General features: G+C 32.3%; 1 protein-coding gene across 4 annotated transcripts; it reads left to right on the forward strand.

Annotated features, from left to right (window-relative positions):
* The first annotated feature begins 812 nt into the window (after positions 1-812).
* Positions 813-6,792, forward strand: LOC143606285 (putative transcription factor KAN2). 4 transcript variants are annotated; one of them, XM_077082099.1, is made up of 6 exons: positions 813-1,923; positions 2,010-2,086; positions 3,674-3,885; positions 5,272-5,329; positions 5,862-6,005; positions 6,550-6,792. In XM_077082099.1, exons 1-5 carry the CDS (start codon positions 1,281-1,283, stop codon positions 5,964-5,966), a joined length of 1,095 nt encoding a protein of 364 aa, XP_076938214.1. In that variant the 5' UTR covers positions 813-1,280; the 3' UTR covers positions 5,967-6,005; positions 6,550-6,792. The 4 variants fall into 4 exon arrangements, with proteins under 4 accessions (XP_076938214.1, XP_076938215.1, XP_076938213.1 ...); XM_077082100.1 differs by having other exon boundaries at positions 5,862-5,969; XM_077082098.1 differs by having other exon boundaries at positions 5,862-6,001; positions 6,550-6,791.
* Positions 6,793-17,650: the final 10,858 nt, after the last annotated feature.

Raw genomic sequence — 17,650 nt, forward strand, 5'->3', positions numbered from 1 at the left:
GCCTTTATCCGAGACTTATGCAGCTCCTGCTAAACCATTCGTTTCCTTCTGTGAAAGTCTTTACTGGACCTCCCTGGTAAAAGAACCTGTCGGAGGCCTCTTACAATAAGGAATCAGCTATGAGATTTCCTCTGTAGGGAATCTTTGACTTGATACCCCACCCGAGCTCTCCATACTCAATTAGTTTTTCCTAAACGGTGATACCGCCTGGTTTGAAACTTCAATCTTTTAACAGCTTGTGGGGCTTGACCTTCAGGTGATATTAATACCACTCAACCCAAGATTTGCTTTCTCCATCGCAGCATTGCATCTATCGACTGAACAAAGTAACTTTCGAAATTGACTGGGAAGGAATGCGAATAGGTATTTCAATTGTTGGACTAAATGAATAGGCAAGGAAGGCAAGGCACTTGACTGAAAGGTCCTACCCGACTCATACTTAGGACAGACTTAGCTCTAGCTATCTAAAATGAAGAAATTGTACAATGGAGCAATCCTATTTCACAAAGTAACTTTATGTTTATTATGTTTTGCTAATATTATTTCTATTGATCTTTTCATATGACTGGGGTTCTACGTTGGAGTGATACTCGTAGTGAGATGTTTTTCTATTTGCATTTTGATATTCAAATCTGTGAAAAAAATTCGTCGCGCAACGCACACGGGAAAATTCCTAGTTTTGTTATTATACATAAAGGTTTATTGTCATTTTCATAGAAGGGTCGGAGTATGAGATATTCATTGCAAAAAGAAAAACATAAGAATAAAAGGAAGAAAAACATAAGAATAAAAGGAAAAGATGTGAATGAATGATTTCTTTAACGTATTTACCTTTTATTTCCTTTCTCTCTCTTTTTTCTTTCGCCCCCTTTCTTCTTTTCCTTCTCCCACGTCCACATAAAAGAAAGCATCTCTCTCTCTCTCTCTCTCCCTAGTCCCTTCAAGTGTCATTTTCTCACTATACTTCACATAAAAGATACAACCATTCACCTAATACCTTGTCATCTCTCTCTCTAGAACTCCACAACTACTTCCAATTCACCATTGATTACACAAATCTCATTTCAAGAAATCTTGAGTGGGAAACAGAAAACCTTCTATCATTATCATCATCATCATCATCATAGCTCAGGTCACATAATAGAAACAAACCCATCATTATTTTACAGTTTTACTCCCACAAGACCAAGCTTTAGGTCTTTCAATTCTGTCAAGTCACTAGTTCAAGTCTTTGCCATTTTGGTCATCCCAAGAGAAGACAAGATAATTTGGTAAGCTAAATGGAGCTCTTTCCACCACAACCAGACCTCTCTCTTCAAATCAGCCCACCCAACACCAAACCCTCTTCAAACTCTTGGAGAACATCATCAACTCCAACTGATCAAGATCATAACCATGATTTGGATTTGGGAAATTTGTGGAAACATGCCATAAACACACAACAACAACAACAACAACAACAACAAAATGACTTCACAAGAAGACATGAACCCTCTTTTGGGCTAGCCCTATCTAACCCTGGTTCGACTCACTCGACTCCTTCCGACCTAACCCACAACTCGGTCACATCGAATATCTACCCCTACCAACAACACCAAAACCATCATCTTGGGTTCAGCTCAGATTTAGGGTTTTTGAGACCCATAAGAGGGATTCCAGTTTATTACCAAAATACCCCTCCTAATTTCCCAATACTCTCTCATCCTCATCAGAAAATTAATCAGCCCTTGTTAGAATCTTGCACTAATTCTACTGCTACAAGCTCTCTAATTCATGACAATAATATTAACAATATTGTTCGATCGAGATTCGTGTCGTTGAGGTTCCCTTCTAAGCGCTGCATGAGAGCGCCGAGGATGCGGTGGACTACTACCCTTCATGCTCGCTTTGTCCATGCTGTTGAGCTTTTGGGTGGTCATGAAAGTACTTAATTAATTTTACATTATTATTATTATTGTTATTATAAGTTCTTGTAATTTTTTCTACTGATCAATTTTTCATGATTTTAGGAGCAACACCCAAGTCAGTACTTGAGCTAATGGACGTTAAAGATCTTACCTTGTCACATGTTAAATCTCACTTGCAGGTTAAGTTTAATTAGCTCTATAAACAATTTCAAATCATTATATATATATATATATATATGTTTATTAATTTTCTTTCTTTTTTTTATAAAAAATTTCCCAACAAAACATAAGTGCTTTGAAAGATGCAGTCTTGGTACTGTGTAACTACACAAATAGTCAAGTGCATTTATATACTGAAATCAGGAATAAATACCCCGATTCAGTGATTATTATTTTCTTTTTGACTTTAGCACTAGCTTGAGAAGCAGCACTATGCAATATGCATTATTTGAAAGAATTAATTCAAATAATTAATTGCTAGGAATTAGAATTCCCAATGATTGTTTGTAACCTGCAGTTAGGCACCTCTAATCCTTGCTACTATGGCTATTTGCTAGATCTGATGGTTCTGCATAAAAATAGCTTATTATTTCAGCTTTTTTTTTCTTTAGAAGCAAGAACCCTATATATTTAGACATTTATAAACTCTCTTTCTCTCTCTCCTCACACACACATATATATTATAATATAATATACATATATGTTTCTGTGCGAGTGTATATAAATATATAGAGAAAGGACAGATTCATAGTAAGACAAAGGCCAAGAATTGAAAACACAGTCATAAGTCCAAGCCAAGACAAGTCTACGCAGTTAGGGGTTGAATTTAATAATTTTATCCTTTTTCTCAGAGAGAAACTTGAGATATGAGAGAGTACAAAAACACCATCATTTGTCAATGATATGTTTGTATATCTATACCACCACATGTGATTTCTGCATTACATGTTTCAACCATAGTTAAGTCAGCTCTTACACTTGTACAGCAGTACAGGCATGCACCTCTCTCTCTCTCTCTCTGTATATATATATATACATATATGTATATGTAACATACACTTATGTACGTATACATATATATATATATTGTCAATATTGCACGGTCGCATATACGTTTACTATGTACCGGATCTTCATCATTAACTCATGTTGGTACGTTTTGTTTTACATCATAGACATTTATATGTATTACATCAATACAATACGAAGAAAGCAGTGAAAGAGAACAAATAAATATGTGTGTGTATACAGACATATACTGCCACAATTAGGCTTCATGGAACATTAGTTCTTGTAGTAATAACTTAATAAAATTCGATTGACTTTTGTACTCTCTCATAATTTTTTTAATATTCAGCAAATTTCTCTTGTCTTACAAATAACTTGTTGTAAGTAAGATATTACAAAGCACGTTTATTTTTATTTATATAAAATAATACCTAGCCTATATTATTAATCATGTACCCTCTAGAGGATAAATGTACCTCATATTGAGCAGAAGTACTAAAGTAGAGAAATGAAACGAATTATAAAGTAATGGGATTAGATGCATTCAATAAAAATAGTTAGATTTTTTTTTATTTTTTTTTTAGTTACGAGAAAACTTGCATACCAATATAACACAAACCGAACTACATCTGGATAATGGGTAAGCGAGCAACAAGCTGCGATATAGATAATTATACATTAATTTGACGTTTTTTTTAATTCCAAAAATTTAAGCCACTCTATAAGAAAGTAAACACTCAGTAAATTGTGTTTTGCAGATGTACCGAACTGTAAAGACAACCGATCGGGCATCAGCTTCTTTAGGGACATCTGATACTTACGAGACTGGTTCATCTGGCGAAACTTCTGATGATATCATGTTTGACATGCGTAAAACAAGAACAACGGAATTATCAGCTGAAAATGGAGGAAGGTCTAGTGATCAACAGGAGCAAGATTATCAGTATGGTTTATGGAGCAATTCTTCGAGGTGAAAGCCTTTTTCTAAAACTGTTTCTACTTCTGTTTTATTGTTAGGGTATATTTGGAAAAACATTTTGTGGTGAAATAAACGTTACAATGTAAACCCCACATGTTATAATTATAGGCCCCCGTTAACCAAATCTTTTAATGTGGGTATAAAAGAAAACAAATTAATGATGGTAACATTTCAACTTTAACCTTTTCTGAACATATACAATTAAAATTATAAAAGACATGAGAGATAGCTAGTATACTTTTCACATATCAATTTCCAGGAGAACCTTTGATTAATCCCTTGAAATATTATGGGCATTCTTGAAATATGATAGAAGGTATATATTAATATGTTTTTTGAGGATAGCATCAACTATTTTAATAGATAATCTCAATATTTGGAAAACTAATACACCGGTAAATTAATGAGTATAGCCGATAGACATGTACGTACTAGTTTACCGGCAAATCCAAGCCAAATGTAAAACCGGTAGTTACCGACGAACTAACAACAAATTCCTTGGGTGGGAAAGTCCGGGTTTCGTCATTTTTGGGGGAAACCAAAAGTAACCGAGTACCATCCATCGAAATATTGATGATTATAAGATCCTCGCCCATACCTTTTAGCCGTTTGTCAGTGTATAAGGTCCCTAAGCAACGAACTATATGTAGGTAATCCGTCACAAATATGTATACAATATATTATGAAAAAAAAAGATTCTAAGGGGCCGTTTGGTTCTTTCAGATATGAATGAGTCAGGTCTGAATGAGCCTTTGTCTCATTCAGCAACAATAACAAGTCTGAATGATTTAGACCTAATTTTAATCATTCAGATGTTTTTATAGTTTGAAACAAAACAGTATAAAGTCTGAGTGAATCAGATGTTTACATCTAAATAGTTTCATTCAGATATAAACAAACAGCCCATAAATAAAAGACACTTTTTTTTAGTTCGAAAAAAAAACATACTTTTTTAATTGCAATCCAATCTTAACATATCACTTTTTATTTGATTTTGTGGGCTTCATAGCTATCCTAAGTGGGACCTAGCTAGTAGTAAACCTTAGGGTAAGCTAAACTTAGAAAATTAGCTAGTGGATGCCAAATCTTGTCTCTTTGAACCTTCTTTTTACCTTCTGTCTGTGTTTTCTCTGGGTTAACTATTATTATTTATGAAACTTCTAAATCTTCCCTGAATTTTATATGCTTGTTGCATGGGTAGTGGCATTTCACATGGGTTGGGTTTCAGCTTTCTTTATAACAAAAGGAAGTTAAAGTGAGAAACTAGCTATAAACAAGACAATAGAAGACACTTTCTTTATGAATTTGATTTCTGCATGGGCTTCCCACTAATTGGAAATTAATATTTTCTTGTTAATATGCTGCTCTTTGTAACAGGGAATCTTGGTTGCATGAGGAGTATAGAGATCATGAAGGCAACAAATCATCTCTTGAGGTAGATAATATTTTTTAATTATTTATTTAAAATTAATTATATATATAGTTTAATAAGTGAGTAAATCTCCTTTCACCACTTTTGATACATCATATTATGTGATTTTATAAGTAGCTTTATGCTTTGCATGGGAATATATAAATATATTCCAATTTTCACGAGAATGTCATGTAAAGTGGGAAGAAAGAGTGCAAGAAAGAACAAGGCTTTTGAAAAGCTGAGTCAAATCACCAAAATATTTAAGGTTCAGTTATGCTTTCTTTAATCTAATTAAAGCCAGCAACACTCAAGAGTCAAGACAAATTAATTAAACCAAAAACTTTATAAAGGGTAAGGTAATTGATACCTTGTAGATTATATAATCTATGGGTTTGAATTTAGGGAAAAATATATTATGATTCCACAAATAAGCAATTACATGATATGCTTTGACTCATATATAATAATTTATTCTGCATTCTCTCCTGCTAATTACACAATGCATGTTCCTAGCTTATTATTGAAAATAATATCTTGATGCAATATCTTTCAGAAGGAAATGAATTCAAAAGGTCTGCATTATGAGAGATTGTCAGATGTGATCACATCAACTCCCAAGAAACCAAATCTGGAGTTCACATTGGGAAGGCCACAGTGACATGTGATAATGAACATTGAAATATATATATGTATGTATGTAAGCCTCTGTCTCTTGCTCTCTCAATGTGTGTGTATATATTAACCTACCTAAGCATACAAATAAGTAGACTAATTATTATAAATTTATATTTTCAAACTAGGGTAATTACATTTAAGTAAGGTAAAATGGTTTAAATAAGAAATCCGTGTTTCCTAAAAATGTAGAAAGACTTTAAAATAAAGCTGAAGCATACCACATAGTGTGAAACTATGTCATGTAAGTAGGACACTATACAGTTTTTAGAAATTATTATTCTTAATCACTAGGGCCTAGATCCATGGCCTCGGGATTATTCTTAGGATTCTTAGAAAAATACGTTTTCTTATTTTAAGCCATCCTTAAGTAGAATAACAGCAATTACTCTAGTGTTAGCATAATTAATTTAGTTAATAATAATATATTATTTGCATGCTTCTTACGTTAAAAATTGTTTGTATTTTATCCTAAAACTATACATTATTATATAGACATATATACACACACATACACATCTGGATGTGCTACTCATTTTGAAATTATTGTGTTTTTGAATGGGAAATAGTGAAAGAGAATCAGGTACCACTGCAAAAATCAGGAAAGAAAAAGGAAAGAAAAAGAGAGTAAAAGTAAGACAAGCTGGAGACAGGAACGACAGAAAGCAACGAAGGGAAGGGTAATGAAGGGTTTGAATTGCATGTCGTTACTATAAAATTTGCCTTTATAATAATAATATATTACATATAACGTTCCTGGGGTATGAAGATATATATGAATGAAATCCAGTGAACTTTTGTATCACCTGTTCTGGTTATAATGCACTCTTTAACTTTGTTTAAAGTATAACATAGTGATCTTTTCACGAACGTGTGAGGGCTCTCTGTTTATTCCCGTGCATGGTTATGATATACACTTAGCCAAAAAAAGGGAAGTAAAGAAAAGAAAAAAAATAACATTAAAAAGAAAATAGAAATGAATAATGTACAAACTCGGTAGGTGCATCAAATAGCACTATGAAGGGAGCAAGAGCAGAATTGGTGCTTCTTTGATGCTTCTTTACAAACTGGTTTTATGTAAATGTTCAAGAGATTATAAGCTTAACTAAAGTCCATGCTAATGATGATGATGATGGATATTTCATGTATGATACTTGTCTACTTGACCTTTTTTAGCAAAAATCTAACTTTACTTGTATATCAATCATTCCACATTTTTTTAACAACAATAGACTTGAATCCTTAATCATTGGTGTCAAAATTCGTTTGATTTATAACAATAGAACTGGATAATAATATCTTGAATTTATGGGGTTAAATATTTAATTCTCCCAAAAACAATTCTAAAAAATATATTTTAGATTCACATAAACAATATGGCCTACTTGAACATTAGAACTTGTAACCGGGTATGTCGACTCCCAAAAACTCCAACATGGTAGACAGTTGCGGACGTGAAAGAGTGAGATCCACGCAAAAATGTCTGGAGTTCATGATGTTTTTTTTTACATTAGAAAAGGTTGTGGATTCAAATCTTATAGAGAAATCTATGACCTGAGAAGGTTAGTCCACTATGGCACCTAACATGATATAACCAATGAACTCAGTTGTCATACATACATACATACACCATACATGTACCGTACCATACACACATACATACTAACATACATATACATACCATACATACAGGCAATCCATATATATGTTGGATAAAATCAAACAAGTAGGTATATTATAGAAGTTAAGATAATTGTTTGCATTAGGATAAAAAAATTTGAGAGAGAAAAGAGAATGAAAGACGATTAAAATAGTGTGATATCTAAGGTTATAGATATCTACAACTAGAGTAACCAAATATGAAAAGCTTATAAACTAAACGAAAAATTTGACTAGATACACATAACTCAAACGGATCTTAGTTCAAAGCACATGTACATGAAGTTTGAATTAACCCCTTAACAGTGACACCACACATTTTTACGTTAACTCTGTTAACACATAATCTGTTATCTTACACATTCATGCATAACATATACACAAGTCAATAAGAGTCACACAAGAGTCCGTCTGGACGTGTTGGTGATTAATGTCGAACCAGACATGTGTAATAATTTGAATATAATTGTCATGTACTAGATGATTTGTAAGGCTCCGTTACCGGTAGCCCTACTTTCGTGTTGGATTTATTCATAAACGCGGTTCTAATATCAGAGTTAATTAAAAACATTCGCGGAATATAAAAACTTTAATAAAACATTTCATAACAATTCAAAATTTGTCTTAAACAACCAACTTGTCTTTCGAAAACTAAGTAATTAAAACATAACACGCCCTGAGCCTTCCGATGCCAGCCTCTTATTCAATGCCACGTGTCTCCTCAAGCGAGCTGCCTCATCCTACTCACCTGCGTGCATACTAAAAGTCAGCTACGCTGAGTGAGTTCTAGTTAATCATACATTATACAATACACACAAACTTATATTCTTTCATTCATACTTTCATACTTTCTTTTGTACTAACTTGCTTTCATATCTTACGTTATAAAGAGCATTACGCCCTACATTCCTCGAGTATTATTAGGGCTCGGTACCCTCCTTCCTCGAGTATTATTAGGGCTCGGTACCCTCTTTCCTCGAATATTAGTAGGGTTCGGTTCCCTAGTTCCATAATATTAGTAGGGTTCGATTCCCTCTTCGTTACCATACAACCATACCTCGAGTATTATTAGGGCTCGGTACCCTTTTCGTAACCATACAACCATCCTTTCCTTCTTTTATTAACTTTATCACTTTCATACACATAAGCGTACATATCATACTTACCTCATACATAGCGTTACAACCTGACAGTACGTGCAATATCCGAAGATCGTTCACGTGCCATCAAGCAATCATTCATACATTTCACATTATTCACATAAGGCATACACTTATCTCTTAGGATAAGCGTATTAACAAACATATTGAGTATGCACACAGCCCCGAAAACATAACACATAAATGGGGCTAGAAACTCACCTGAATCCTGTTACGCTCTCCGTTAATCGTTATTCCCTTCTTGAGCTGTGCACGGCTAAATGTATAATATTTACATGTATCAATTAACTACTACTCATGTTGTATTTCTATCTTTATATAACCCACAACGAACGGGGTCTGGGGGCAGCGCCCCTGGCAGCGGGGTCTAGGGGCGGCAGCCCCTATCAGGGTCTAAGGGGTAGAGCCCCTGGCTGGGTCGAGCTGCCAGGTCAGCTTGGAAAAATTTTATTTCCATTAACTGTCTTAACACATTTTTCATTAGGTTTTTAATTTATTTTCTAATTTGCTAACTCCAGCGAACTTATCATTAAGCGAACTTAACAATAAGCGAACTTAACATTAAGCGAACTTAAGCATAAGCGAAGTTAGTGATCGGCGAAGTTAACCCTAGGCGAACATATGCCAAGCGAAGTTGAGCATTAGCGAACTTAGCCTTAGGCGAAGTTATCATGGGCGAACTTGGCCTTAGGCGAAGTTATCAGTTTGGCGAACTTGGCCTTAGGCGAAGTTAACCTTGCAGGCGAAGTTAAGCTTCCAGGCGAAGTTGCCCAGCTGCCGTCTCTGTTCAATCTTAATCCCCCACAATCATATCTGTTTTAATGTGAAACTCTTGGATACGATATTTAACCAACTCGCGATCAATCCTATGGTCGTTTTTGGATATGGTTTGACCCGAAAACACGTAAAGTTTGGACCTTTAAGCTTGAAAACTTCAATACTAGTTTAAGGGTTCATTTAATCGAGCCGTTTCCATTTCTGGGTTCATTACACTCATATTTACTATCAAGTTTACAACTTTGTCTTTCGTTTATACTTGATCTATTCTAGGTTCAAGTTTCAAGATTAAACATGTATAAAAATGTAAACTTTAAAGGGTCAAGAACATACCTTTAGTGCTCGTTTGGATCTCGTTTAACTTGTTTATGCACTCTAGATCTCGTGTAATAAAGATCTAATACCAACTAACGTTTAATCTCTCTCGGATCTTGCTCGTTTCTCTCTCTCGGCCGCCGGCCGTATATGGTGGTGTGTGGTGTGTGTGTTTTTGAGTGTGTAGAGATTAAGATGGAAATGAATGAGGGTTTAGGGTTTTAGGTTGGTTTAGGGGATATTTATATCCCTTAAAGCCCATGGACCTAAGGCTCATTCTCATTTAACCCACCTTAATTAATCTAAGTCCATGATTCGTTCTTTACTCGATATTAATTAATTAATAACGCGAAATCACTAAACGTAACTTTCTTTATTTAACATTATAATATTTAGGATGTTACATGATTTTATGTGTTACAATCTTTAGTACATTATGATTGCTTAACATGAAATTAGTTATTATAATACTATTTAATATATATATATAGGGTTTGGATAAAATACAAATGAAATTAACGTGCTACATGTGAAAATCAAGTAGAGTAATTATAGATACAAGTAGAGTAATTATTATAGAGTAATTATGTAATTACTCTATGATAATTACTCTACTTGTATATATAATTACTCTACTTGATTCTCACGTTTAACACGTTAATTTCATTTGTACGTTAACCTTCCCCTATATATATATATATATATACTTAAACCCGCCGCTCTACGTGACGGGTGAGGGCAACTGCCGTCGTGATATCTGACAGGAGTCTAGCTCAGGAATATTGTTTATATTCAACTTTTAAACCCTAATCACCCCATAGCTTGCCCTAGTCGCTTCTAGACAAATACACATAGTTCCTTGGGTGATTTTGGTGATTCCTTGGTGTTTAGGAGTGCCTTGAATCATTACTTGCTTCTAGAAATCATAATATGTAATTGTTTAATGTTTAATTTTTGTTTCTTGCTTTCTCTTTTATTTTCCTTGTTGATAGAAACCCTAGAGGTCCAATTTATAATATTGTTTATAGATCATGTGCATGATGATTCTTGATGATTGTAATCAAGTTAGAAACTCTAGGCATGTTGTTAACATGAGTTTTGCTTGAGTTATATTCAAATTAGAATTGTAACAGATTCATACTTGCTTATTGATTTGACTATAACTTAATAATATGTGATTAGTTTTGATCAATTCTTGATGCTAGGTTAAAGTACTTCAAGTCTATTTTCCATAAAGCTTATTATTTGTGATTTTTGGATGTGTGGATCATTGTTTTTTCTGATTTCACAAAATCATAAGTCAGAACTAATTCAGGAATTTTGATTCTAGTCATGATTCATGGTTTCATAACTTGTTAATGACAAAGACTAATTTGGTGGTTTTACTTCTGGAACTTAGTTTTATGAGTTAAGAAGACAATTCAGTTGGTCTTGCTTGATTTGGATTAGTATTGTGGCTTAATTAAGTCAATGTTTTTGGTTGCGCATTCTAATGAACTGTTTGCACCTATCTGTAGTAATTAATTTATTGTGAATTGTAGATGCAAGAGAAAAATATTATAAAAGCTGCTTGAAAGCTTATGTAACACAAGAGAGAAAATAAAATAAGTTACAAAATAAATTAATTATTTATACATTTTTTATATATAATAATTTGATTAGTTATGTTAACTGAATAGATAAGTTAAATGTTTTATTAGTTGTATTGATGTTGCTTTTTTGCTCTTATCACACTGAGATTATTGCTTGCGCGCGCGTGTGTGTGTAAGAGAGAGGGTTTAAATAAGAAATCATTGTTTTGTAGGAATTGAGTTGTCTTAAGGGCGGTGAGGGATCAACTCTAAGAGTTATCAAACTATCCAATGAACCAACCAATCTTGCTTGCACCGCCATCTCATTTTTACCTTAAATTATCTTGGACTGCCTAAAAGGTGGGGGCACAACCCTAAGTACCCTAACAAATTTTAACTTTTATTTAAAAAAAACTAACCCAAAAAAAATTAAAATGCATAGGTTTCATTTTAAATACACATAAATAACAAAAATTAAAATACTTTATTCAGTATAAAAAATACATAAAAAAGACATTCTCAAAAGGTAAACCCACTCGTATGTATCAGTTAGGTTCGTAATGGTAACAACAATAACCAAAAATTAAACACACGAATACTAGTGACACTCGTATAACTTATGATATAAAAAAAATATTTAAAACCACTTATAGTTGGTTACTAAAACCCATATGGCGTGGCTGTGAGTTGACACAAATTCGGTCGGTATCGGATCACGACAGCGAAACTAAACCAAAAAAAACATATTTAAACCACAAACAAATACAAAAACATTTAAAACACAAAAAAGAGTAAAAAATGAAAACAAAATAACTAATTAATCATGTAGTCAAACCAAGGTTGCAAAAGTCCTTAGGCGGACCTTAGGCGGCCGACTGGGAAGTTGGGAGTATTCGGAGAGTACTCGGACATTGTAAATATAAAGGAAATTAATTTTTGGATATTATATATATGTCAAATATCATAATTTTACTAATATTTATAACAAAATAGGTGAATATCATTATGAATAAAATAAATACATTTTTAAATAATAAAATATTCTAAAACTTACTAATCATTAATTAGAAAAAATGATATTTATTCGTTAATATTATTAAAATGTGAATTATGTTTTATTTTTTTGAGTCAAAATCGGTCTAAGTTTATCGATAAGATATGGTTATGGCTAAGGTTGACCACCTTGTAACTAGGCGGATTTACAGAAGCTCGTCTCGGCGACATACCTTGTAGCGAGTACTCAGAGAGTACTCGGCCATGTAATCCTACTTTTACAACATTGAGTCAAACATAGAACACAAATCCACTTCACAAGTTAAAACTGACATAAAAAAGTTAATAAACAAACAGGTTGCAAGGAGGATCTAGCACGGGCAAATGATTCGCCAAGGCTTTAAGAAGATCGCACTTAAAACAAAATAAATTACGTAAAAGCTTTAAAAAAATCTTAAAAAACTTTTTGACACCAAATTTTGACATCTATCTATAGTTATATTGAGTATAAATATAATGAAATATTCCCTTATTTTAACCTCATGTGAGACATGGTCTTGCACCCAATACCAACCATCAGAGTCAATTACCTCCACAAGACGACAAAAGGTGGCTATTTTCTTTGTTTTGGTCTTCGGGTTATACAACCCTCACCAACTACCCTCCAGGTGATATTAATGGGATGGCATCGATGTTCACCGCAAACCCAAGCCATGACTCTGCCTCTTAGTTGTTGACGATTAGTGAGGTTCTCCCACTTGGTGGTCTTTGTATCGGCTTACTCAACATATAATCTTTGTTTTACTGAAGGGGAAAAAAAAGGTTATTATTCTAGTGGTAACAAGTAAAACTTCATCTTCATTAATAGCAACATTCCGACCAAAAAGAAAGAAATGCAGAACATGGTATGAATTATGAACTAGAATTTATTAAGAAAAGGACAAGACACTAGTTTAGGTAAAGTCTTTTGAGTTTTACCTTTATCTACTTACTTTGTAAGTTACCTAGAATTCAAAAGTATTAGTCCACGAGTAATGAGACATAAATTCTAGTATGAAATCATTTTAATGGACTTCTGGTTTGGTAGAAACCAAAAATTAGTCCAATGTGAAACTCTAGTTTGTTGTCATTACTCATTAGTGAAACTTGAATCCAAGATATCTCTTTGTCACCTTGGTCTTTTTCTGAATGGATAGTATTTACAAAAATATATAATTACAGTTAACAAAAATGTGTCCGGATGGATGATTTTATTTATAAACTTTTTAACATGCAAAAAATAAAAATCATAGTACTTTTACTTTTATCTTTATTTTTCAGTCACACAGGAAGGAGTACTATACTAACCAGAAGATTAAAAAGAAAACTAGGAAAAGAATGAAAAGAAGTATAAATCACTTTTTCTTTACTTGGCTTTTCATACTTTCTTACAAATTGCCTTTCTTTCCTTTCCACTTTAAACTTTGGTAGCTTTCCCTACTTTTTATTAATAAAACAAGAAAATAAAGACAAATTAGTTTTGCGGAAAGTTTAGCTATCGCTTGAGTTATAATCTTATACTATTTAGATGGTGAATAATAGTTTTTGCCCTTTCTATACAACTAAGTTTTGCCCTTTCTAGCTTGTTTTGATCATTTGATGGATGAGGCTGATATCGATCTGATTGGTATCTAATTAAGAGACCACAAAATGTTTTTATTGTAATTTTTTAATCAAAAGGAAAATGTTAAGAAGACAGAATGATGAAAACACAACGATCAACACTTTTAGATTAACAATTGAAATGATAGAAATTACAATCATCGACCAATTTAAATATAGACTACCAAAACTTAATGTAATTCCCCTGCTAACCAAAATTAAAGAACTAATCAACCCTTACCAAAATTCCACCGATGGACTAGTCTCAAGCAAATAAACACAAAACTTACTAAACGGCCCCTCCATATATTGAACCTTGACAAGACTAGTCCAAAAATATCTTGGGTTAATTAAAAACCTTGGTAAATTCATGTATTTTCTTTACTTGTAGCTTCTCACTAATGATACCATCATAACGACGACTACTAATGCCACTGGCATCACCATTGGCTACCACTAACTAATATTATTGCTGCTAATGTCGTTATCACGACAATCACTATCACTATCACTACCACCGTCTACTAAGCACTTCTATTATATTATCATTATTTTTGCTGTTTTTATACAAATTTTTTATGAATAATTACTAATCCTCTTTTATTTGCCATGTCCTATGTTTACCACTAATTTTACTCCTTAGATAAGTTCATTAACAATGCGTATCACAATGTCGTAAATCATTAAAGTATGTTGCAATATACCGTTTTAAATCGTGAATTGTAATTCATACGTAGCAAGTTACATAGATGTAACACTGTGAGCTACACACACACATATATACTAGTTTGAGGCACGTGTATTACTCGGGTAATTATTGAAGATTTAAACTTTGATCATTAAGTGAAATGCATTCAAGAAATTAATTATATATTGTTAATACAATTACAATTAAATTAAAACTACATAACTAAGATTACACAAATATGTTACAAATAGTTAAAACCTTTTTTTTACACTACATTTGTGATTGTATTAGCAGGTATACATTGTTTATCAATAATTAAAATCTTTATTCCATGGCTGCTTGTAGCTATTAATAAAGTAACATATAAGCCTGCTTATAACTCTTGATATAGCCATATATAGTTGTCCGTGTGACAAAAAAAGTTCTCTAAGTACATACCAACTCTAGATAAATGATAATATATATCTATGATACTTATAAAAAATATATTCATATACATAAAATATCATAAGATTTAAAGTTGCATAAAGTGATGTAGTGATTCTTATATATAATCGTTGAAAGTAGGGCTGTCACTTTTACCCGTAACATGAAACCCAACCCAAGAAAACTCATACCTGAACCCAAACTAACCCGACCCGAGAAACTCAAACCCAAGAAAATACTAACCATAACCTAACCGAAGTAATTCGTGTTGGTTCTTGGGTCCAAATTCTAGGTTTTGGGTCAACCTGAAAACTTTTAGTTTTAAAATCATATGTATTTTAGGTATTAAAGGCTAAACTTTAGCCACTGACATTATCAAAATTTAGTCCAGGTTGATTGTTCTCATTCCACATATTATGAATCGAATATTTATTGTTTATTATTTTGAATATAAACATAATAAACACTAATAACAAATCGTCTCTTGTCAATCCATATGGGGAATACCTATTATATGTAGTAACGAATTTAGTTGGAATAAACATATAATTTTAATGCCATATATTGAAATGACTTAAAAGATAAGGACCATATATGAAAATTGATTGAAAAAAGGTGAGCAGGGCTATGGTATTGACAAGTGGCAAAAGTGGTAGGCTTTTATTAGAAGAGATAGTAGAAAGATATCATTTTGTTATCTTTTCACATTTGTAATCTTATAAATACTAAATAACAAAAAAAGTTTGAATATTTGGATCAAATACAAATGACATTAACATGCTAATTGTGAGAATCAAGTAGAGTAATTATATATACAAGTAGAGTAAGTGTGTAATTAAATCATAGAGTAATTACATACTTATTCTATGATGTAATCACATAATTACTCTACTTGAATATATAATTATTTTATTTGATTATTACAATTAGCACGTTAATTTCATTTGTACATTAATTTTTCTCAAAATGATTAGTTAGCAGTATTTATCTTGATTTTTTGAATATATAAGACTTCGACCTAAGAAAACTTATTAATTCGATTATTAAATATTAAAAATTGTCATGATTGATCAACTACTGAAAATATCTCTTTTTTATTTGAATGTGTATTATGTGAACTTTGTGATGATACCTTCACAAACAATACAAATTTATATATCTTATAATCTACGTTGTGTGTTTGAATATGTAATAAAATGGTTCATACCATTATTCTTATTTTGATAATAGTAAATCATGTGATGTAATACTAAATAGAAGGGAAATTTTTTTAAATGGTCCAAAAAGGAGGTATAATCAACCATTCATTCTTTGTTGAATAATTTCAAAAAGTTAATACAAAACTGGTCAGCGGTGATATATTTGTAATCGAGCAAACGGGTTTTAATAGCCACTAATAACATGGCCATTGTCTAAAATCTTACAACCTCATCAAAAGTTTGCACTCAAATCCGTTGAGACCCGCAAACTTTGCACCAAATTCGTCATCCATATTCAAATTCCAATCAACTCTGTTGTCTAAATTCAAATTCCACTAAAACTTTTCAAGTTTTTGTTTAAAATTATATTAATATAATTATTACCATTTATATTTTGATTTTCTTTTATAATTTTTGAAATATAAAGTTTTATAAAATTTATCTACGTGTTTACATAAATTTTATTCAAAACCGTGTTGGGTCAAGTTTTTATTGAGCGTTTCGACATAAATTTGACATAACTCAGTCAAGTTTTCATTACTTTAATAAGTTAAGTATAGCTGAAAAGACTCTGTTACCCCTGAGTTAACGAGAAAATTAGACGAAGTTAACTATTTGGGCGACATTGGCAAGAATTGAAAAATCTCAGTGGTCCAGGTGTAGAAAATAAATTTGTTTGACAAAAATAATAGTTTTAATCAAACCTCAGGAAATATTTTAACACTTTACTCTAAATTGTTTTTAAAACTTTTGCTTATTGTTAAAAACTCAAATAACAAATTTAATTTTTGATTTAAACCTTCGTAACTACTCATCAACCTACATAAATATCTACTACATAACGGGAATCCTTAACCTTTTGAGAGAAGTAATATATTATAAAATTTAATACTGCTAGCCTATAAGTAGTGCAACTTAAAGTTACTAATATTAATAATCCGGCCAAAGTTTTACGCCAAACGTAGTTTGAAATGAAAAAGTTTATTTGTTTTAAAAAATGAAAACTCAATAGTTAAGTTTTTACCGTCAATGATCCTTAGTTTAATTGGTTAATGTGAGGCACCAAACTTAAATTAGGAAAAATGAAACGTCTTGTGTACAAGTCTCACATGTTATAAATTAAGGGCTCTAAGTCGGTTCAGAGGGTTTAATATGTCACCTATAACGGGTTTTCTCCTAGTAGTGGATTTCAGTACTCGGGTAATGGAGATAATCGGGTGAAACCGTAACTTGGTAGTGAT

Source organism: Bidens hawaiensis, unplaced genomic scaffold (assembly GCF_021521415.1).
Source record: "Bidens hawaiensis isolate Kalapana, Puna unplaced genomic scaffold, B.hawaiensis_p1.1 tig00074037_1, whole genome shotgun sequence".
Taxonomy (NCBI): domain Eukaryota; kingdom Viridiplantae; phylum Streptophyta; class Magnoliopsida; order Asterales; family Asteraceae; genus Bidens; species Bidens hawaiensis.

What these genes read in the sequence shown, in the direction of transcription:
- LOC143606285 (XM_077082099.1), top strand. Translation starts at nt 1,281, where the DNA reads ATGGAGCTCTTTCCACCACAACCAGACCTCTCTCTTCAAATCAGCCCA. An exon ending in GCTTTTGGGTGGTCATGAAA is followed by an intron (nt 1,924 to 2,009) that starts GTACTTAATTAA and finishes TCATGATTTTAG; the next exon opens with GAGCAACACCCAAGTCAGTA. An exon ending in ATGTTAAATCTCACTTGCAG is followed by an intron (nt 2,087 to 3,673) that starts GTTAAGTTTAAT and finishes TGTGTTTTGCAG; the next exon opens with ATGTACCGAACTGTAAAGAC.